The following is a 15,407-nucleotide window of genomic DNA, read 5'->3' on the forward strand; positions in this document are numbered from 1 at the left end:
GCGGAAAATTGTGAAAAGCCTAACTTCATATCTGGCAAGTCTGTCAAAAGTAGAATGAAGCACGTTAAGCTAATACGTCTAATGAAATAGTTTTCCATTTTCTTTATATTCTAATCATTTTGTATTATATTATTAGATTTGAAAACTTACGATTTTATTACTGTCTTATTTAAAACTAACTAATTAAGTTTAACTTACAAAACAATTTGAATGAGCTTTAAATTTAAAATATTTAGAATCCCTTCTATAAAAATTTAATATGTCGATATTTAAAAAAAAATATATTTGTTTTTCCAGTTGAGACTACATTTCTATTTATTTTCATTACTGACATGTTGGTGAAAAATCTTGTGACTAAGAGTAAATATCCTACATATGATGTCAACTTCTGTACTGTTGCCAAAGGATTAATCTATTTTACTTAAGATACACACGTTTTGTTGGACAACTAATATTATAAACATAATTATTTTAACCATTGCAGATACCAACGTTACAAGGAATGTTCATATATAAAAGAGTCGAGATAAGTTCATAAACAAAAGACAAAAATAATGGCTACTGATGCTCCATTAAAACAATGTTTAGGTAAGCTTTTTTTTTATTTAGTTCGACAATCTGTCTACATGTAGTACATGTATTAAAACTTTAATATTTTTTTTAAATCAGAAAATAACGATAATGACCCTGACGAACAGAACAGCACGTTGAATGAAGAAGACGTGTCGATATATTTTAGAGGTACTGTCAAGTTTGTTTCTACTTATGATGAATATAAAACAATCAATACAATCGATATAAAAAGAAATCTATTAGCCTGATCTGCTCTAAATATTTAATTTTCATGTAGTCAATGTGTTAATAAAATGTTAAAATGTAGTTTTTTTTTCTTCTTTAACTTCTCATAATCTTGACTTTTGAGCAGACTGGGAATATTCGATGTCCACTTTTTGTAAATTCATGTTTGTAATTATTCAACAAAAATGTTTTGGTATTATTTAAATGTCCAGGTACACATGAAGTCCAAGAATGTCTTGAAGGTCAAGGTGAAGCAGATCTACATACATTCAACTCTAGTTGTACAAAAAATCCTGGCCATACCCAGTTTATACCAGTTAAAACTTTAACTTTACGACATTTTCCTTCTGGTTACCAAGACAACGACCTGTTTGATTTAATCAAAGCCATGTCTGACGTCACGGTTAGGTTAGCTGTTAGATTCACCAGTCTTGAAAGACCAGAGTTTATATCTGGGACTACAGACCCATATCCTTTTTATGACTCAAGAGGAAAGGACACATTGAGGACAGGGACTGGGAGGGTGGATCATGTCGACAGGTACTCCGAGGAAACTCACAACATGACATGTCCATGTCCTGAATGTGTGGATTCCCCACACCCAGCAAAGTGTGGTGGAAGGTTGGTATACTGACAGCCAGACATGTGGTGTTTGATTCGATTGAGGCGAGACAGGCCAGCTGTAGGTTGTGGTTTGATGAAGAAAAATGTCCAGTCGTCAAGATTTATGGGTGGACATTGGATGCGTCAGACACTGATATGGACAGGTGCAGGATGCATTGTGTGACGCATGACTTAGCGTTAGGTGAAAAAGTAAAAAGTATGTACACGTATTTTTTTCGTCTTTATGGTAAAGTGAGTGACAAATTTAAGTGTCATGAAGATGTGAATAAGCTGGCCGTTATAGTTTCACATCCACATGGCTGTTGTAAGCAGGTCTCTATGGGTGAATGGGTGCACAAGCAGAGGGTTGACAAAAGGACGAGATACACCTACACCACGTGCACCTGTCCAGGTAGCAGCGGGGCTATCGTCTACAGGGTGGGGGTGAATGGAGCTCAGCCCACCCTCACAGTGGGGGGGTCACCCACTGGATTAAATTACAGTGGCGCTTGGAATGAGTTCATTCTTTAATTACATTGGGACGTTGGATCAAGATTGGTGTTAGAGTGTTGCACATAAAAAAGAAAACTTGAGTGTAGTGTAAATAAACATTCTTTCATTTATTAGCATCACCTTTTGTTAGTCCTTATATCGACTTTGTTCCTCTAAAATAAAGTTGTAAAACAGATTTTTCAATGTTTTCTTTTATGTGTTAACTGACTGGCTGGGCACTTTATTTTGTTACTGTATGCTGTATAGTTGGAAATGTTACAGATAAGGTGCTGTAGTTGGAAATGTTACAGATAAGGTGCTGTAGTTGGAAATGTTACAGGTTAGGTGCTGTAGTTTGAAATGTTACAGGTTAGGTGCTGTAGTTTGAAATGTTACAGGTAAGGTGCCGTATTTTAAAATGTTACAGGTAAGGTGCTGTAGTTTGAAATGTTACATGTAAGGTGCTGTAGTTTGAAATGTTACATGTAAGGTGCTGTAGTTTGAAATGTTACAGGTAAGGTGCTGTAGTTTGAAATGTTACAGGTTAGGTGCTGTAGTTTGAAATGTTACAGGTTAGGTGCTGTAGTTTGAAATGTTACAGGTAAGGTGCCGTATTTTAAAATGTTACAGGTAAGGTGCTGTAGTTTGAAATGTTACAGGTAAGGTGCTGTAGTTTGAAATGTTACATGTAAGGTGCTGTAGTTTGAAATGTTACAGGTAAGGTGCTGTAGTTTGAAATGTTACAGGAAAGGTGCCGTATTTTAAAATGTTACAGGTAAGGTGCTGTAGTTTGAAATGTTACAGGTAAGGTGCTGTAGTTTGAAATGTTACAGGTAAGCTGCTGTAGTTTGAAATGTTACAGGTAAGGTGCTGTAGTTTGAAATGTTACAGGTAAAGCGTGAAATACAACGGCAATTAATCACGAGTCAAGCATTAGATTTGAGCTTCGTAGGAATTTTAGGATAGGCCTAATTAAACTTTGAAAATATCACTTGTGATTGGAACACGGGCATTAGAAATGTCAATGACACATCTTGTAGGAGTCGTCAAAACCCGAGGTTAATGGAGTGGTGTGGTGGCGTCAAGAGGCTCTACAAAGGATCGACAACAATGATGATTGTTGCAGTATAGTAGTCCTTGATGCAGTAATATGTTATGGCTCAATCAATAAAGATAATTTAACAAAAAGCACATATATTTCAAACTATAATTAAGCGTTGTGGATTTTCCTTAATTATAATTTTAAATGTTTGTCTTTTTTAAAAATTAGTTTTATTGATAAAGTTTTATAACGCGAAACAGCCTATTTCATGTAGGTTATTACCTGGAAGGTTAAGTTAGACTTGACATCAAGAGTATTCAAAACGACATCCCATAGGGTTAAACAAGATGAGCATGACACCAAACATGAAATTAAACGAATACCACAATAACTGCCTTGATGGTGTATGATATGTTGTTTAGATGGTTACATTATGAGACAGTTGTTGTTCAACTATGTCATGTGACTTTCAATAAAACGTATTAACGAAATACTATATGACTTTGAACCAGTGTTTCTTCCAGACTTTTTTCTCCGGGGGGGGCACTTGAAATCTTCGGGGGGGCGGTAAACTTTCTTCGGGGGGGCGGACACTGTTAAAAGTATATATTTTCTATATAAATTATATAAATTTCATTTCGTTCGGGGGGGGCGGTAAAAAATTTTCGGGGGGGGGGGGGGGGGGGGGGGCTTCGCCCCCCCGAAGAGATGCCTGGAAGAAACTCTGCTTTGAACCTCTCATATTTAAACTTATACTTAGAGTTTCAATGTGAAGCCATTTCGGGAGTCAGTTTGTCATAACATTTTTTGTCGTTTTTCTATTAGTCGAGTTCTAATTTTTAACTATTTCTTTGAATTTGTATCGCCCGGGACAAGTCCAACTGTAATTGTATACAGAACTTGTTGAAATTGTATGTACGTGTGTAGGCGTTATGATGCCTTCACTGTGAAATACCTGAGGAGAAAGGACTGTGAAATACCTTAGGACATAGGACTGTATCCATACATCTCCACTGGGCTCAGTTTTGGGCGGCTCTCTTTTATTTGCACCCACGTAAGCCCATCAGTCCGTGCTTCTTCTTCTGTTGCCCTTATCCAGGATTCTTTAGCCTGGACCTCTTTTCTAATCCCCTGGGGTTTCAAGTCCAAGTTTTTCTCGCGATGTCGACCTCAGGGCTTGTTCAACCCATCCCAGATTTACACATAAGACAACTATAATTTATGCTTGAACATCATTTACATCTTATTTATTACAGATTTGATTCTTTTCAGGGGCGGAACTGCAATACTGTCAGACCCCGCAATGAGGAAGGGGTGGGGGAAGTTTATGGGCCCAAAATGTGAACAAAAAAACAAACAAAATTTGCACCTTGATAGAATAGTGTTGTTTTGTAAAGAAAGCAATCAGATCCACTAACGGAGTGATACTTGTACACACATAATGATGCGTAGAGAAACAAATATAAATTGTGCCGTAATTTTTGTGTGTTGGGAATGGGGTGGGGGATTTTGGTATACAGCCATAAGAATAAAATTTAAATACACACACACAACGCATATAAGAAGAGCACTTGCATTAAACACACTTATTCAAACGCATGTACGTAAGAAACACAGCCAATAGGACGACTGGACCTATTGAGCAACAATTGTTTTTCCCGTCGCTGTTATCGTGTTCATGTTCCTCAACGGCTTGCCCTACGACTAGACAAACATATGTTTACATTAATACAATCATAGCATAATCATAGAGTATTCAAAGCAGGTTAGCCAATTGCTAAAGTGAAATCGACATAATCTCAAGTAGTACTTGCTTGAAAGCGTGTTTAAATTATGTAGAATTAAAGGGAAGCAAGTGATATGTTTTCATACCTTTATTTTTAGCTATTGTTGCGTCCCTTAGTATCAGTCGAAAATAAATTGAATAGTTGATATTGATTAGTAATGATAATTTATACGTCAAATATACCATTAGTAACAGTTACATTAGACACTGTGACTTAATAACGAAGCTACACGAAACACTGGTAGAATTAATCAAAATAATTAATCTCACTTCGGATAGAGTTCTGAAATACACTTACAATATTTTAAATACAATTAATTATCCTAGTGAAAGATTGTAGTTGCTGAAGTGGTATCATCTCAAATAGTGCTATCATATGTCGTTTTGCTCATCTCTCATATATTTTCTCGAATAAGAAATTCTGTAGTTCGGCACCCTGGCCCTATTCTGTATGACGTCGTGAGTTCACCCAGCGCACCTGGCGTGAGTTAGGAAAAATAAAGGCGACTGGGAATAGTGTTGACCACAATCTACCGTCATGTCATCGGTAGGGAACTAAGCTATGTATGCCTATTTATTACAGGATGTCGTATTGTGCAGGCCTAGCATAGCGTGTATCAATATTGTATTTTTACAAGCTTTTATTTAGTTTGCAACGTCTGTTTGTGGGTTTGTGGCAAATTTCGTAGCTCAATTTTGGCCAACTTCTAATGCTGCGACTTTGTTAAAAAAATTAAAATAACGGTTTTAACCGATTTGAAACTAAGGGGATTAATATCCGTTCGTGCCCAAAAAACATGGGGCAGATGAAGTAGAGTTCATGTGTTGTGTAACATAATCTACGGATTGCTTCACATAAACAGCTGACAGACTTAGCCTTGATTTTCACATACATTGACAATTTTACTTGATAAATTGGCTTCTTTAATTTAAATGCAAAGTCTTTTTATGTGGCGAGTGTCTTAGAAAAAGGATACAAGGCCTGCTCCCACCCAGAGTCATAGCGACCCTTCCCGGCGCCTGGGGACAAACTTTTTGATTTGCATCTCCCCCTCAAACATTTGATTTGCATCCCCTCAACCTTTCAATTTATTTTTCCAACCCATTTTGGCGCCCCCTAAGGTCGGCGCCCCCCCCCCCCCTCGCTACGCTACTGCTCCCATCCTCTCTACACGTGTAGAAAAAGGTGATAAACTGGTTTTAATAAGCCGTTTTTAAAAGGATATGTGAATAGTGACAAATACAAATCTGACAGACAATCTGGCCACTTAAAATGTCCAAATTAATCTGAAATTTACAAAGTATAGCAACAAAATTAATTCTCTTGCTGTAATCGAGCAGACGACAGTGCAACAGTAACTCTAGTTATGGTCGTTTGCACATGTCCTTAATAGAATTCACACACAAACATCAAACTTTTTAATCTTGTGTTGAGTGAAATAAACTTTGACATCCTATTTCGTCAGTCTTTGTCGTTTAACTTTTTTAAAGCTGTAGTTATAAGTTAGACATTGTCTCGTTTTTTGTCTACATAACAGTAAATAGTTTATATATCCAAGCATACTGTCAAATTGCTTAAATGTTCAAATACGATTAGTGGTCATACATAAATAACGTTACAGACCTGATAGCTGCTTTGACAGTGTAATATTGAGTAATGCTGCTCACTCAATGTGAGAGCTTTTTTCCATTTTATTTTATTTTCATATTGTGTTTCTAAATATACATTTTATATATTAAAGTAAATATGATTAATCGATTTACACATACATGCTTAAGAATGTATATATATATATATATGTATATATATATATATATATATATATATATATATATATATATATATATATATATATATATATATATATATATATATATATATATATGTGTGTGTATATATATATATAATGTGTACAACTCAATCTGCCCTGTTTATATTTAAAAAGATAATATCGCGAGGCCACGTTAGATTAAAATCTCCAGGCGAAGACCGGGCAAGTTAATACTTAATAGTACGGTAGAAGGAGAGACTATGGTTGCCGGGCTTACGTGGGCCCATACAAAAAGAACTGCACAAAACCGGTTTAAGGGTACAGCTGCATTCCTTTGCTTGTCAGGGGCTTCATAGGAACAAGTCAAATCCTGTGTAAGAGGAAATAAATATATAGACGTAAATGTAAAACAACTAGTGTCTTGTATAGTTACACCAGCCTTAAGAAAATCATCAGAGATTAGAAACAAAAATAAGATAATTGAATGACAGCACATTTGATCTGTTGATACACTTTCTTATATTGACTTGTCCAGACATATTTTAACCTTTTGTGGAGATCTGTAGATCACTTGATACGGTCTGATTAAACCGGAGTCTTTATTAACGTCATTATGTAAAAGAAATCAGAACAGTACATTTCAAACATAAACAGTGTACGCCTAGTAACACTCATAACAAAACGTGTTTTTTTTTATCACAAGCACGATATGACGTGTTGTTACTTTGATCAGGTACAGACAGGTATGAACACGAAGCTCGTGCTTAGTGCGTGCCAGATTTTCAGTTTGATTAAAATTTTGTAATAGACAGGTGGATACAAGTTGAATAGTTATGTCAATGTTTTTGTATTGTGCGGTGACTCGGATCAATATTTCAACATTTGTAACACCTACTCCTTCTTGAATGCCAACTTGGCCATTCAAATATTATTTCTTCTAAGTTATTTAACCATATCAGTCACCGAGTTGGCATTTCCAAAATTTATTTATGTTAAGACGTAAATGTTTAATAGAGTTTTAGAATTCTTTGTTACAATTATACTACGCAAGGCTTCTTTCATTCAAGTCTATTCAAATCAATTACATTAAGCGAGTTTAAACACGTGCATACGTTTTTACTAGACACATTCTTTCTATTCTATGTGTTTATGACGAACAGAATACCTAACTACAGAGTATATTCACGCTGCTTTGAAACCATAGGGTCTACGACTAATTCCCGAAGAACACTTGCCCGAATGCCGTTTTACCGAATGAATACTTGCCTGAATGTGACAAAAGCCCGAATGAAAACATTCGGGCAAGTGTCCTGTCGGGCTTTTGTCGCATTCTGGAAAACGTCCGGCTCTCGAAACAATGTCCGTAATTGAATTCAAAAACTCTCTTGAAGTCTACACTTGGACGGTAAAAGCAGAATAGCAGACAGATCAGTTAATTATTTATTATTATTTTAAATTAATCAAGCACTAGAATTTAAAGTGAACACAAGTGAACTTCATATTTGGTACCACAAAAAGTAGGTACAGCCACCGAAGCAAAACATCGAAATGAATATACCAAAAATGTTTTAGACCTTTCTTGTCCATTATCATGTCACAGCTACACAGACTATTAAAAAATAATCATACAGTGTTTTTAATATAATCTTAGCATGCAGTCTTTTACTATATTTTTTAAAGATTGTCAGTTATTGCTATTTTTATAATACACTTTCGATTAGAAGATAATATAATTCTATGTTTTATAAATTTAAAATATTCTAACATACGTTGTCTATTAAGCAATGGTAGGTAGAAAATTAATGGCACAGATCTTCTGCTTAATCCCCTCAAGTTAGTAACCAATTGCACCATAATTGATGCTAGACAATTTAATTAACGGTTGACCTAATAGCGTAATAATACGTAGCTAGCCTATATTAAACACGCGTGCAATCGCTCCCCAAAGAGCATTAAAAACTCTGCTACATATGTATGTTACAGTTTATAGCTTTCAGTGACAATTAGTGCTAAATCCAAAACCCTTAACACATCCTCATCCCTAATTCTATCCATATCGGTCCCAACTTTGTCGTAAATCCTAAACATCGCACTAATTATAGCAATAATTGTCACTTATTCCCTTTCGTTATACAAAACCCAATCATTATCATATCCTAAATCTATCACATCCTATATTATACACTACTCATTTTCCGTAATCCTAACATTAAATTATGATTAACCTGTCTTTTATGTTTCTATCTTTAAACCGGTGATAATTAATTACCATAGGTTGTGGTAATGTCCTACTGCAGTGTTTAGGTCGGGGTACTGCCAGGGAGGGAAAGGGGTAATTGGCAGTAAGTTATTAATCGGGGGGGGGGGGGGGGGGCAGGGGGTATTTGATGGAAAGAGCTTAATGAAATTCCTGTTTTGCCCACCTCCTACACAAGAGTGCAGCGTAGCGTAACTTCTCCATAGACCACAACACCTCTATTTAATTATTCGGCTTAACAAACTCCAATCCCTACCACAAACCACGACAAAAATAAATACTACCGAATTCGGATGTTTACTTTATCGTACACGAAGTATAGAGACGGAAATGTAATCGTGCAAAACAAAATCGAATTTTTTGCAAATCTCGACGTTTTACACCTACTGTGTGTGTGTATGTATGTGTGTCTGTAAACACGATAACTTGAATACCGTTACACCTAGGTTGATGAAATTTTATATATAAGTATTATAGCAAAATTGTAGTTCTTAATCAACGTTTCATCGATGTCCAATAACCGTATATGGCCTTTATTCTACTTCCAATTTTTCAAAAGCAAGCCTATAAAGTGAGTACTATTTCAGATAGATAAATGAAATTTTACTTGTACGTAAAAGATCTAATTCTCTGCCTTTTTTTTTAAATTTGAGTAATTTCCGTTAACCGAAAGTAGTGATTTACGCTATTTCCGATTTTTTTCTGAAAACGCGTGTGAATTTATGAAGTACTAATAATATTCCGCACTATTATACACCTATTTTTTGGCGTTAACTTGTTGCGCAATTTTTTTCTACGAAATTCTATTCTATTTTAAAAAGTTTAAGTAATTAAAATTGATTTAAAATCATGTCTAAATCCCGAGGTGCCTTCCGCCGTAATATTATATAAGAATATTCGAAAAAGTTTAGGGGAGATCACTCCCGGTTAATTTAAATTGTCTTTTTTATTTATTAAAAATAAATTATTACGCAGAGTTTATTACATATAGCAGTAGTTTAGTGAATTAAAAACAATGGGAGAAAAAGCTTTGTTCTATACCACCCGAGGATATCAACATAACTATTTTTTTTAATTTAATTAAATAACTACTTACAATTTTACGAAGATTAATTAAGTGCCGTCATGTTATTGATCTAAGTTAGGTGTAATTAACAGTGTGCTTTTTTGTAGTAGTTACAAAAGTCTTAAAAACAAAAGCATAATGTCAAAATAGGTTATTACATATTTATTCTGCAGACTATGCAACACATTGACTTTCACAATTATGTCTATGTCACGGACTAAGACTTGACGTCGAATCCGTAGCTGTGTAAAAACATGTGCTAACGCGTTAGTTTTATTTTTCGACATGTTAATTCTGGAGTTAATTTTTTTTTGCCTTTTACAGCCACCTTTCGGTTAAATTGAAAGAAACTATATGCTGGATAGTGGTTAGAAAATATTAAAGCAGCCGTCAACCACATTAAAAGAGGTGTCTGAAACTTCTGTTTGAGCTTTGAAGCTACACTTAAATAATAAAAAAAATGTTTTTGATAACTGATTTTATTTTGCACTAGCCGTCCTGTCCTTTTAGAGAATAGCATCTAATGTTACTCATCGTATTAAAACAGTTATCAAGAATAAATCATATTGAAAGTCTTCTAGAACATCTGTTTTAGTGCGTGTTAATTTCCTTACTAGTTTCGACTTTTTAATTGTATGGGGGTCGCGGGTCACTTACTTTTTATAAAAGGGGGTCGCCATTCAAACAAGTTTGGGAACCACTGCTCTAAAGTAGATAAATTTAATGCAAAAAAACCACATTCATAATGACGTCATCGATACTAGATATAAAAGACACTAACATTACCGCCTAATTTATTTGTCTAAATCTTAAAAGTAGTCTTTATAAAGAGTTTCTTACAGAGATCTATTTGAGTCAATGAACGAATACCGCCCCCCCCCTTTCAGCGAAATACAATTTATATAGAAAATATATACTTTACCAATGTTAGACCCACTGCCCAGGAGAATGTAATTCCCCCCCCCCCCCCCCCTGAAAACTTAAGATGCCCATCCAAGGAGAAAAAAATGCCTGCAAGAAACACTATTTGCAAAAGTAGAAAACGAATCTACATTATACAAGTAGGGTCTACCTTTAGTCTGTATGATCTACAAATGCGACCACTGTTTCTTTTTTACTTTTTTCCTAGTAAAAGTTTATCTATCTATCTATCTATATAAAAACATTGTATGTCTGTGTGTGTGTGTGTGTGTGTGCCTTTTATGCATTACCACAACTCTTATCACATCGCCGTAAAACTTTGGGAAGTTGTTAAGAATATACCCGGCAAGGCTTCTGCGAAAAAAAAATCAAATTCGCAGGGTCGGCGCAACTTGTTTTTAATAATACGGGATATAAAAATAAAAGTCGATTTTGGTTTGACACCATTCATCCGATCACCATCAAACGTTGGTGAGTTCATTAGAAGACTGTGTGGAAGGGTTCTGTAAAAAATCATTTTTAATTTCGCAAGGGTGGCGCCACGGGAGGGTGCGATTTTTCTATATATATGGTATATAAAAATAAAAGTTGATTGCGGTCTCACAACGTTCATCCGATAGCCATGAAAGTTCAGGGACTTGATTAGAACACTCTAGGGAAGGGTTCTGTAAGTAATCATTTTTAATTTCGCAAGGGCGGCGCCACTGGACGGTGGGATTTTTCTCAATATACGGTATTTAAAATAAAAAGACGATCGCGGTTCGACGCAATTTATCCCGGTGCCATAACACTTTAGGGATTTGATGAATACTCCCGAAAAGGTTTCTTGGGTGGGGGGGTGGGGGATTGGGGTGGGTGGGTGGTGTGGGCGGGGAGATTTAAATTTGCATGGGCGGCCCTCCACCGGCATGATGCGATTTGGCGCCCTGGTCTTTCCCGTGAGCGCTATAGCGACTACAGTGTGATCGACAATCTATAGGATGGGGCGTTACAAGCGCTCACTAAATTGAATCAGGCGTGTCCTCTGGCGCCCTGGTAGGGTGCGATTAGACAGCAAACAAAAATGTCGATTACTTCCCTCAAAGGCTCACATGGGCCGTTGAGGGCCATGTAATACGTTTTATTTTAATAATAAGAAATTAACCAAGGCTAGATTATTAACTGGGATGTTTTTTTTTGTCCGTAAAAAATTCAAACAGTTTCGTCACTTTGCGAATGATGCAATTAGCATCTATTTTTAGACAACCCAATCAGAAATTGAGATCGAGCAATTGAGATAGACCATTAGTAACGCTAACATATTGCATCAGTCACACTGATGATTAAAACAACCTTTCTTCTATCCCCGCGGCAACGCGCGCAGGACGGGTACGCTAGTATATATATATATATATATATATATATATATATATATATATATATATATATATATATATATATATATATATATAAAGCAATGTATGTGTGTGCGTATCTGTCTGTCTGTCTATTTGTCTTTTAAGCATTACTACGCCTCTCATTACATCGCCGTGAAACTTTGGGAAGTTGCTTAGAATATTCCTGGGGAGGTTTAAAAAAAAATCACTTTCATAGGGATGGCGCCCCGGCAGAGCGCGATTGGTTTTTTTTCTATATATGGTATATTCAAAAAGTCGATTGCGGTTTGACGCCGTTTATCCGATCGCAATGAAACTTTGGGAAGTTGTTGAGAATACTTCTGTGTAAGTTTCTGCGGGGAAAAAAAATCACATTCGCAGGGGTGGCATTCTTCTTTAAATACGATATATATTTATAAAAAACGAAAGTCGGATGCGTTTTGACACCGTTTATCAGAGTTCCATAAACCTTTAGAGAGTTGATAAATACTGCCCTCCCAAGAAGATTTGTGGGTTGGGGGGGGGGTTAATTTCGCACGGTCGGCCCCCGGCAGGATGTGATTTGGCGCCCTGGTCTTTCCCGAGAGCGTTTTGGCGATAACGTTCGGTCTACAAAGTGTGAAAGACAATGGATAAGATGGGGCGTTACAGTTGCTCACTAAATTAAATTAGGCGTGTCCGCCGGCGCAATGGTATAGTGCGATTTGGCAGTGAAATAAAAATATCAGTTTCGGCCACTTAAAGCTCACATGGGCCGCTGAGTGCCCTGTAATATTTTTTTTAAATAAAAAAAAGTAACCAAGGTTAGAATTTTAACCGCGTTGTTTCCTTGTCAATAAAAATATCTAGAATGTTTTGTCACTATGCGAATGATGCAATTAGCATCTATTTTTAGACGATCCAATAAGAAATTTAGATCGAGCTTCTAATCAAACACCATTAGTAACGCTAACAAATAGCATCAGTCACACTGATGTTTATAACACGTTAATTTTTTCTCTACAATACAAAGAAAAAACCCTGTTGATTTTGTAACTTTAGCGAATGACGCAATCTGCATCAATGTTTGAGGATGCTATGTGTCGCTCTTGGTTATCCTGTTAGCACAATGCCGTCTATGTTATTTTTAGGGAGCCAGGGGCCGTACGCGGCGCCTCTGTTGTAGTGTAATCGGGGGGTGGGGGGGGGGTGGCTCACGAGAGCGCCCCTCTACGTCCCTGATTCATGGGCGGTCACCGAAGTGTGTTCTATACCACATTAATTCAGTGAGTGATTGACGAACACTCAAGGTTTTCATGCGGTAGTGTAGGTAAACCCATGTGTCGATATTTATGATCCAAGCGTAGGCATTGTTTACATTTAAATAACTCAGTTTTAGAAAAAAAGGTCAGGCGTCTAAAAATATATTATTGATAAAACCCTTCTTTTTTATTTCGACAGACTTTCTTTTATTCCCGCGGAAAGGCGTACGGGTACGCTAGTATTCTACATAAATTCTATTTTGCTAGAAGGGCTGTAGTATTCTGTATAAATTATATTTTGCTCGAAGGGCAGTAGATGGTTTTCGTGGCCTCCCCCCCCCCCCCCCCCACCCCATCCCAGAAAATTTGCCAGAATGAAACTAAATTCGACTTTTGTCAAGTTTGAGCTTAGATAAAATATTTAAGGGTATGACTACGACTATATTTAGTATGAACCAAATTAAATTAAATGCAATCTCAAATTAGCCAATTCCATAGCTAAACAAAGATTTATATAAAGTAAAGAAGGTCTGAAATAGATTAATATAGAAACTCATTATTATTTATATCTAGATAGAGTTATCTAGATTCTACGACTGGTTTGGTTCAGTTGAGTTTTCCCTAAGTTCTAGATCTAGAACCTAGATAGATAAATCACTTGTATTCTTGAATTAGATGATCCTTGAAGCTAAAAAGCAAAGATTTATATCAAATATATAAGGACTAAAATAGTTTAATAAAGAAACTCAAAAATATATTGTGATTTTATAATGGTATTTATTTTAACTAACTAATTATGGTTTGACCTAGATTCTAGATCTATAACTTTTTCTTCCTTCGACAGCTGATCTTTAGATTCTAGATCTAGAGAAATTTATTGTATACTTAAATGAAAAGACTGTTGAAAGTTGATATTGGTAATGGAACGTATTAAAAATAGCAAACTGACATATCGTTAAAGCTTTAGCCGACAGAAAATTAGCTTTATAACGCGTTAAACTTTTTAATGGGCAACCAAATATTCGATGGAAGCCGCCATTTATTGGTGTAAAAAGTAAATAAATCATGTGACGTCACTATAGTTAAAGTCATTTTACTGAGCTTTTATAATTAATGTGTTTAATCTACCAATGAATAAGTCAATTAATTATTTAACGTCTTTAAATAAGTTTATGATTAAAAAAATAAAACAAAAAATATTCAAACATGTAAACAAATTTGAGTTTAATAGTGCAGTAACTACGTGTAGATCAAGCTTACCAGTTAGAGTAAGTTATATTGGTGATAAGGGGGCATGCTCAGTTAAAAAAATCACCAAATTCCTGATTTTTCGTTATAATGGGTTTCTTGCAACTTTGGATTATTATTATTCAATTTTCTGTATTAAGTAAATAATAACTTTAATAAGAAAAAACAATTGCTTAATATGTCATGTTTATAACCTTATTAATTAAAAAATAATTAATTTCTCGCAGTATTACGAGCTCTCTACGAAAAGTTTAATATATGTTATAATACTGTTTTTGGCATCATTGCAGCGCTGGATTTCTCATGTATTTGATAATCTTAATTTCCATCATCTCGGAAACACGCAAACCTTACAGTCGGGGTTGACATTTATACAGATATGGTATTTTTTCGTCACCTCATCATCATCATTCCTTTGTGGCCCCTGGGGAGAAAAGGGCTGAAGCCACACATCTCCAGCGGACTCGGTTTGGGGCTGCCCCCTTTATCTGTGCCCATGTTCCCATGTAAGCCCAGCTGTTTTTGTCTCTTCTCTAACCGTTCTTCTTCATGTCTTCCTTGGCCGGCCCACCCTCCTTTTTCTTTTCTTAATGTGTGTCGGATCCATCCCCATTTACGGGCCTTGATATCTGTCTCTATTGGCTGTTACTTTAAAGTTCGCCACAGGTCTTTGTTTGATGTTTTGTTTGGCCATCTTATTTTAAGTATATGCCGTAAGCATTTGTTTACGAATGCCTGTATCCTATCAGTATTTGTCTTCGTAACCCTCCAGGTCTCCGAGCCATAGAGCAACACTGCCTTAACA

At 35.9% G+C, this 15,407-nt stretch overlaps 1 protein-coding gene across 1 annotated transcript; it reads left to right on the forward strand.

Annotated features, from left to right (window-relative positions):
• Positions 1 to 554: 554 nt before the first annotated feature.
• On the forward strand, positions 555 to 4,279 carry LOC131944242 (uncharacterized). Its single transcript, XM_059304781.1, has 4 exons — positions 555 to 588; positions 670 to 741; positions 1,011 to 1,419; positions 4,192 to 4,279. The coding sequence occupies exons 1-4, from the start codon at positions 555 to 557 to the stop codon at positions 4,277 to 4,279; spliced, it is 603 nt and encodes a 200-aa protein (XP_059160764.1).
• The last annotated feature ends 11,128 nt before the right edge of the window (positions 4,280 to 15,407 follow it).

The sequence above is a fragment of the Physella acuta genome, unplaced genomic scaffold (assembly GCF_028476545.2).
Source record: "Physella acuta isolate Inbredline_101_S28 unplaced genomic scaffold, ASM2847654v3 ptg000486l, whole genome shotgun sequence".
NCBI lineage: Eukaryota > Metazoa > Mollusca > Gastropoda > Physidae > Physella > Physella acuta.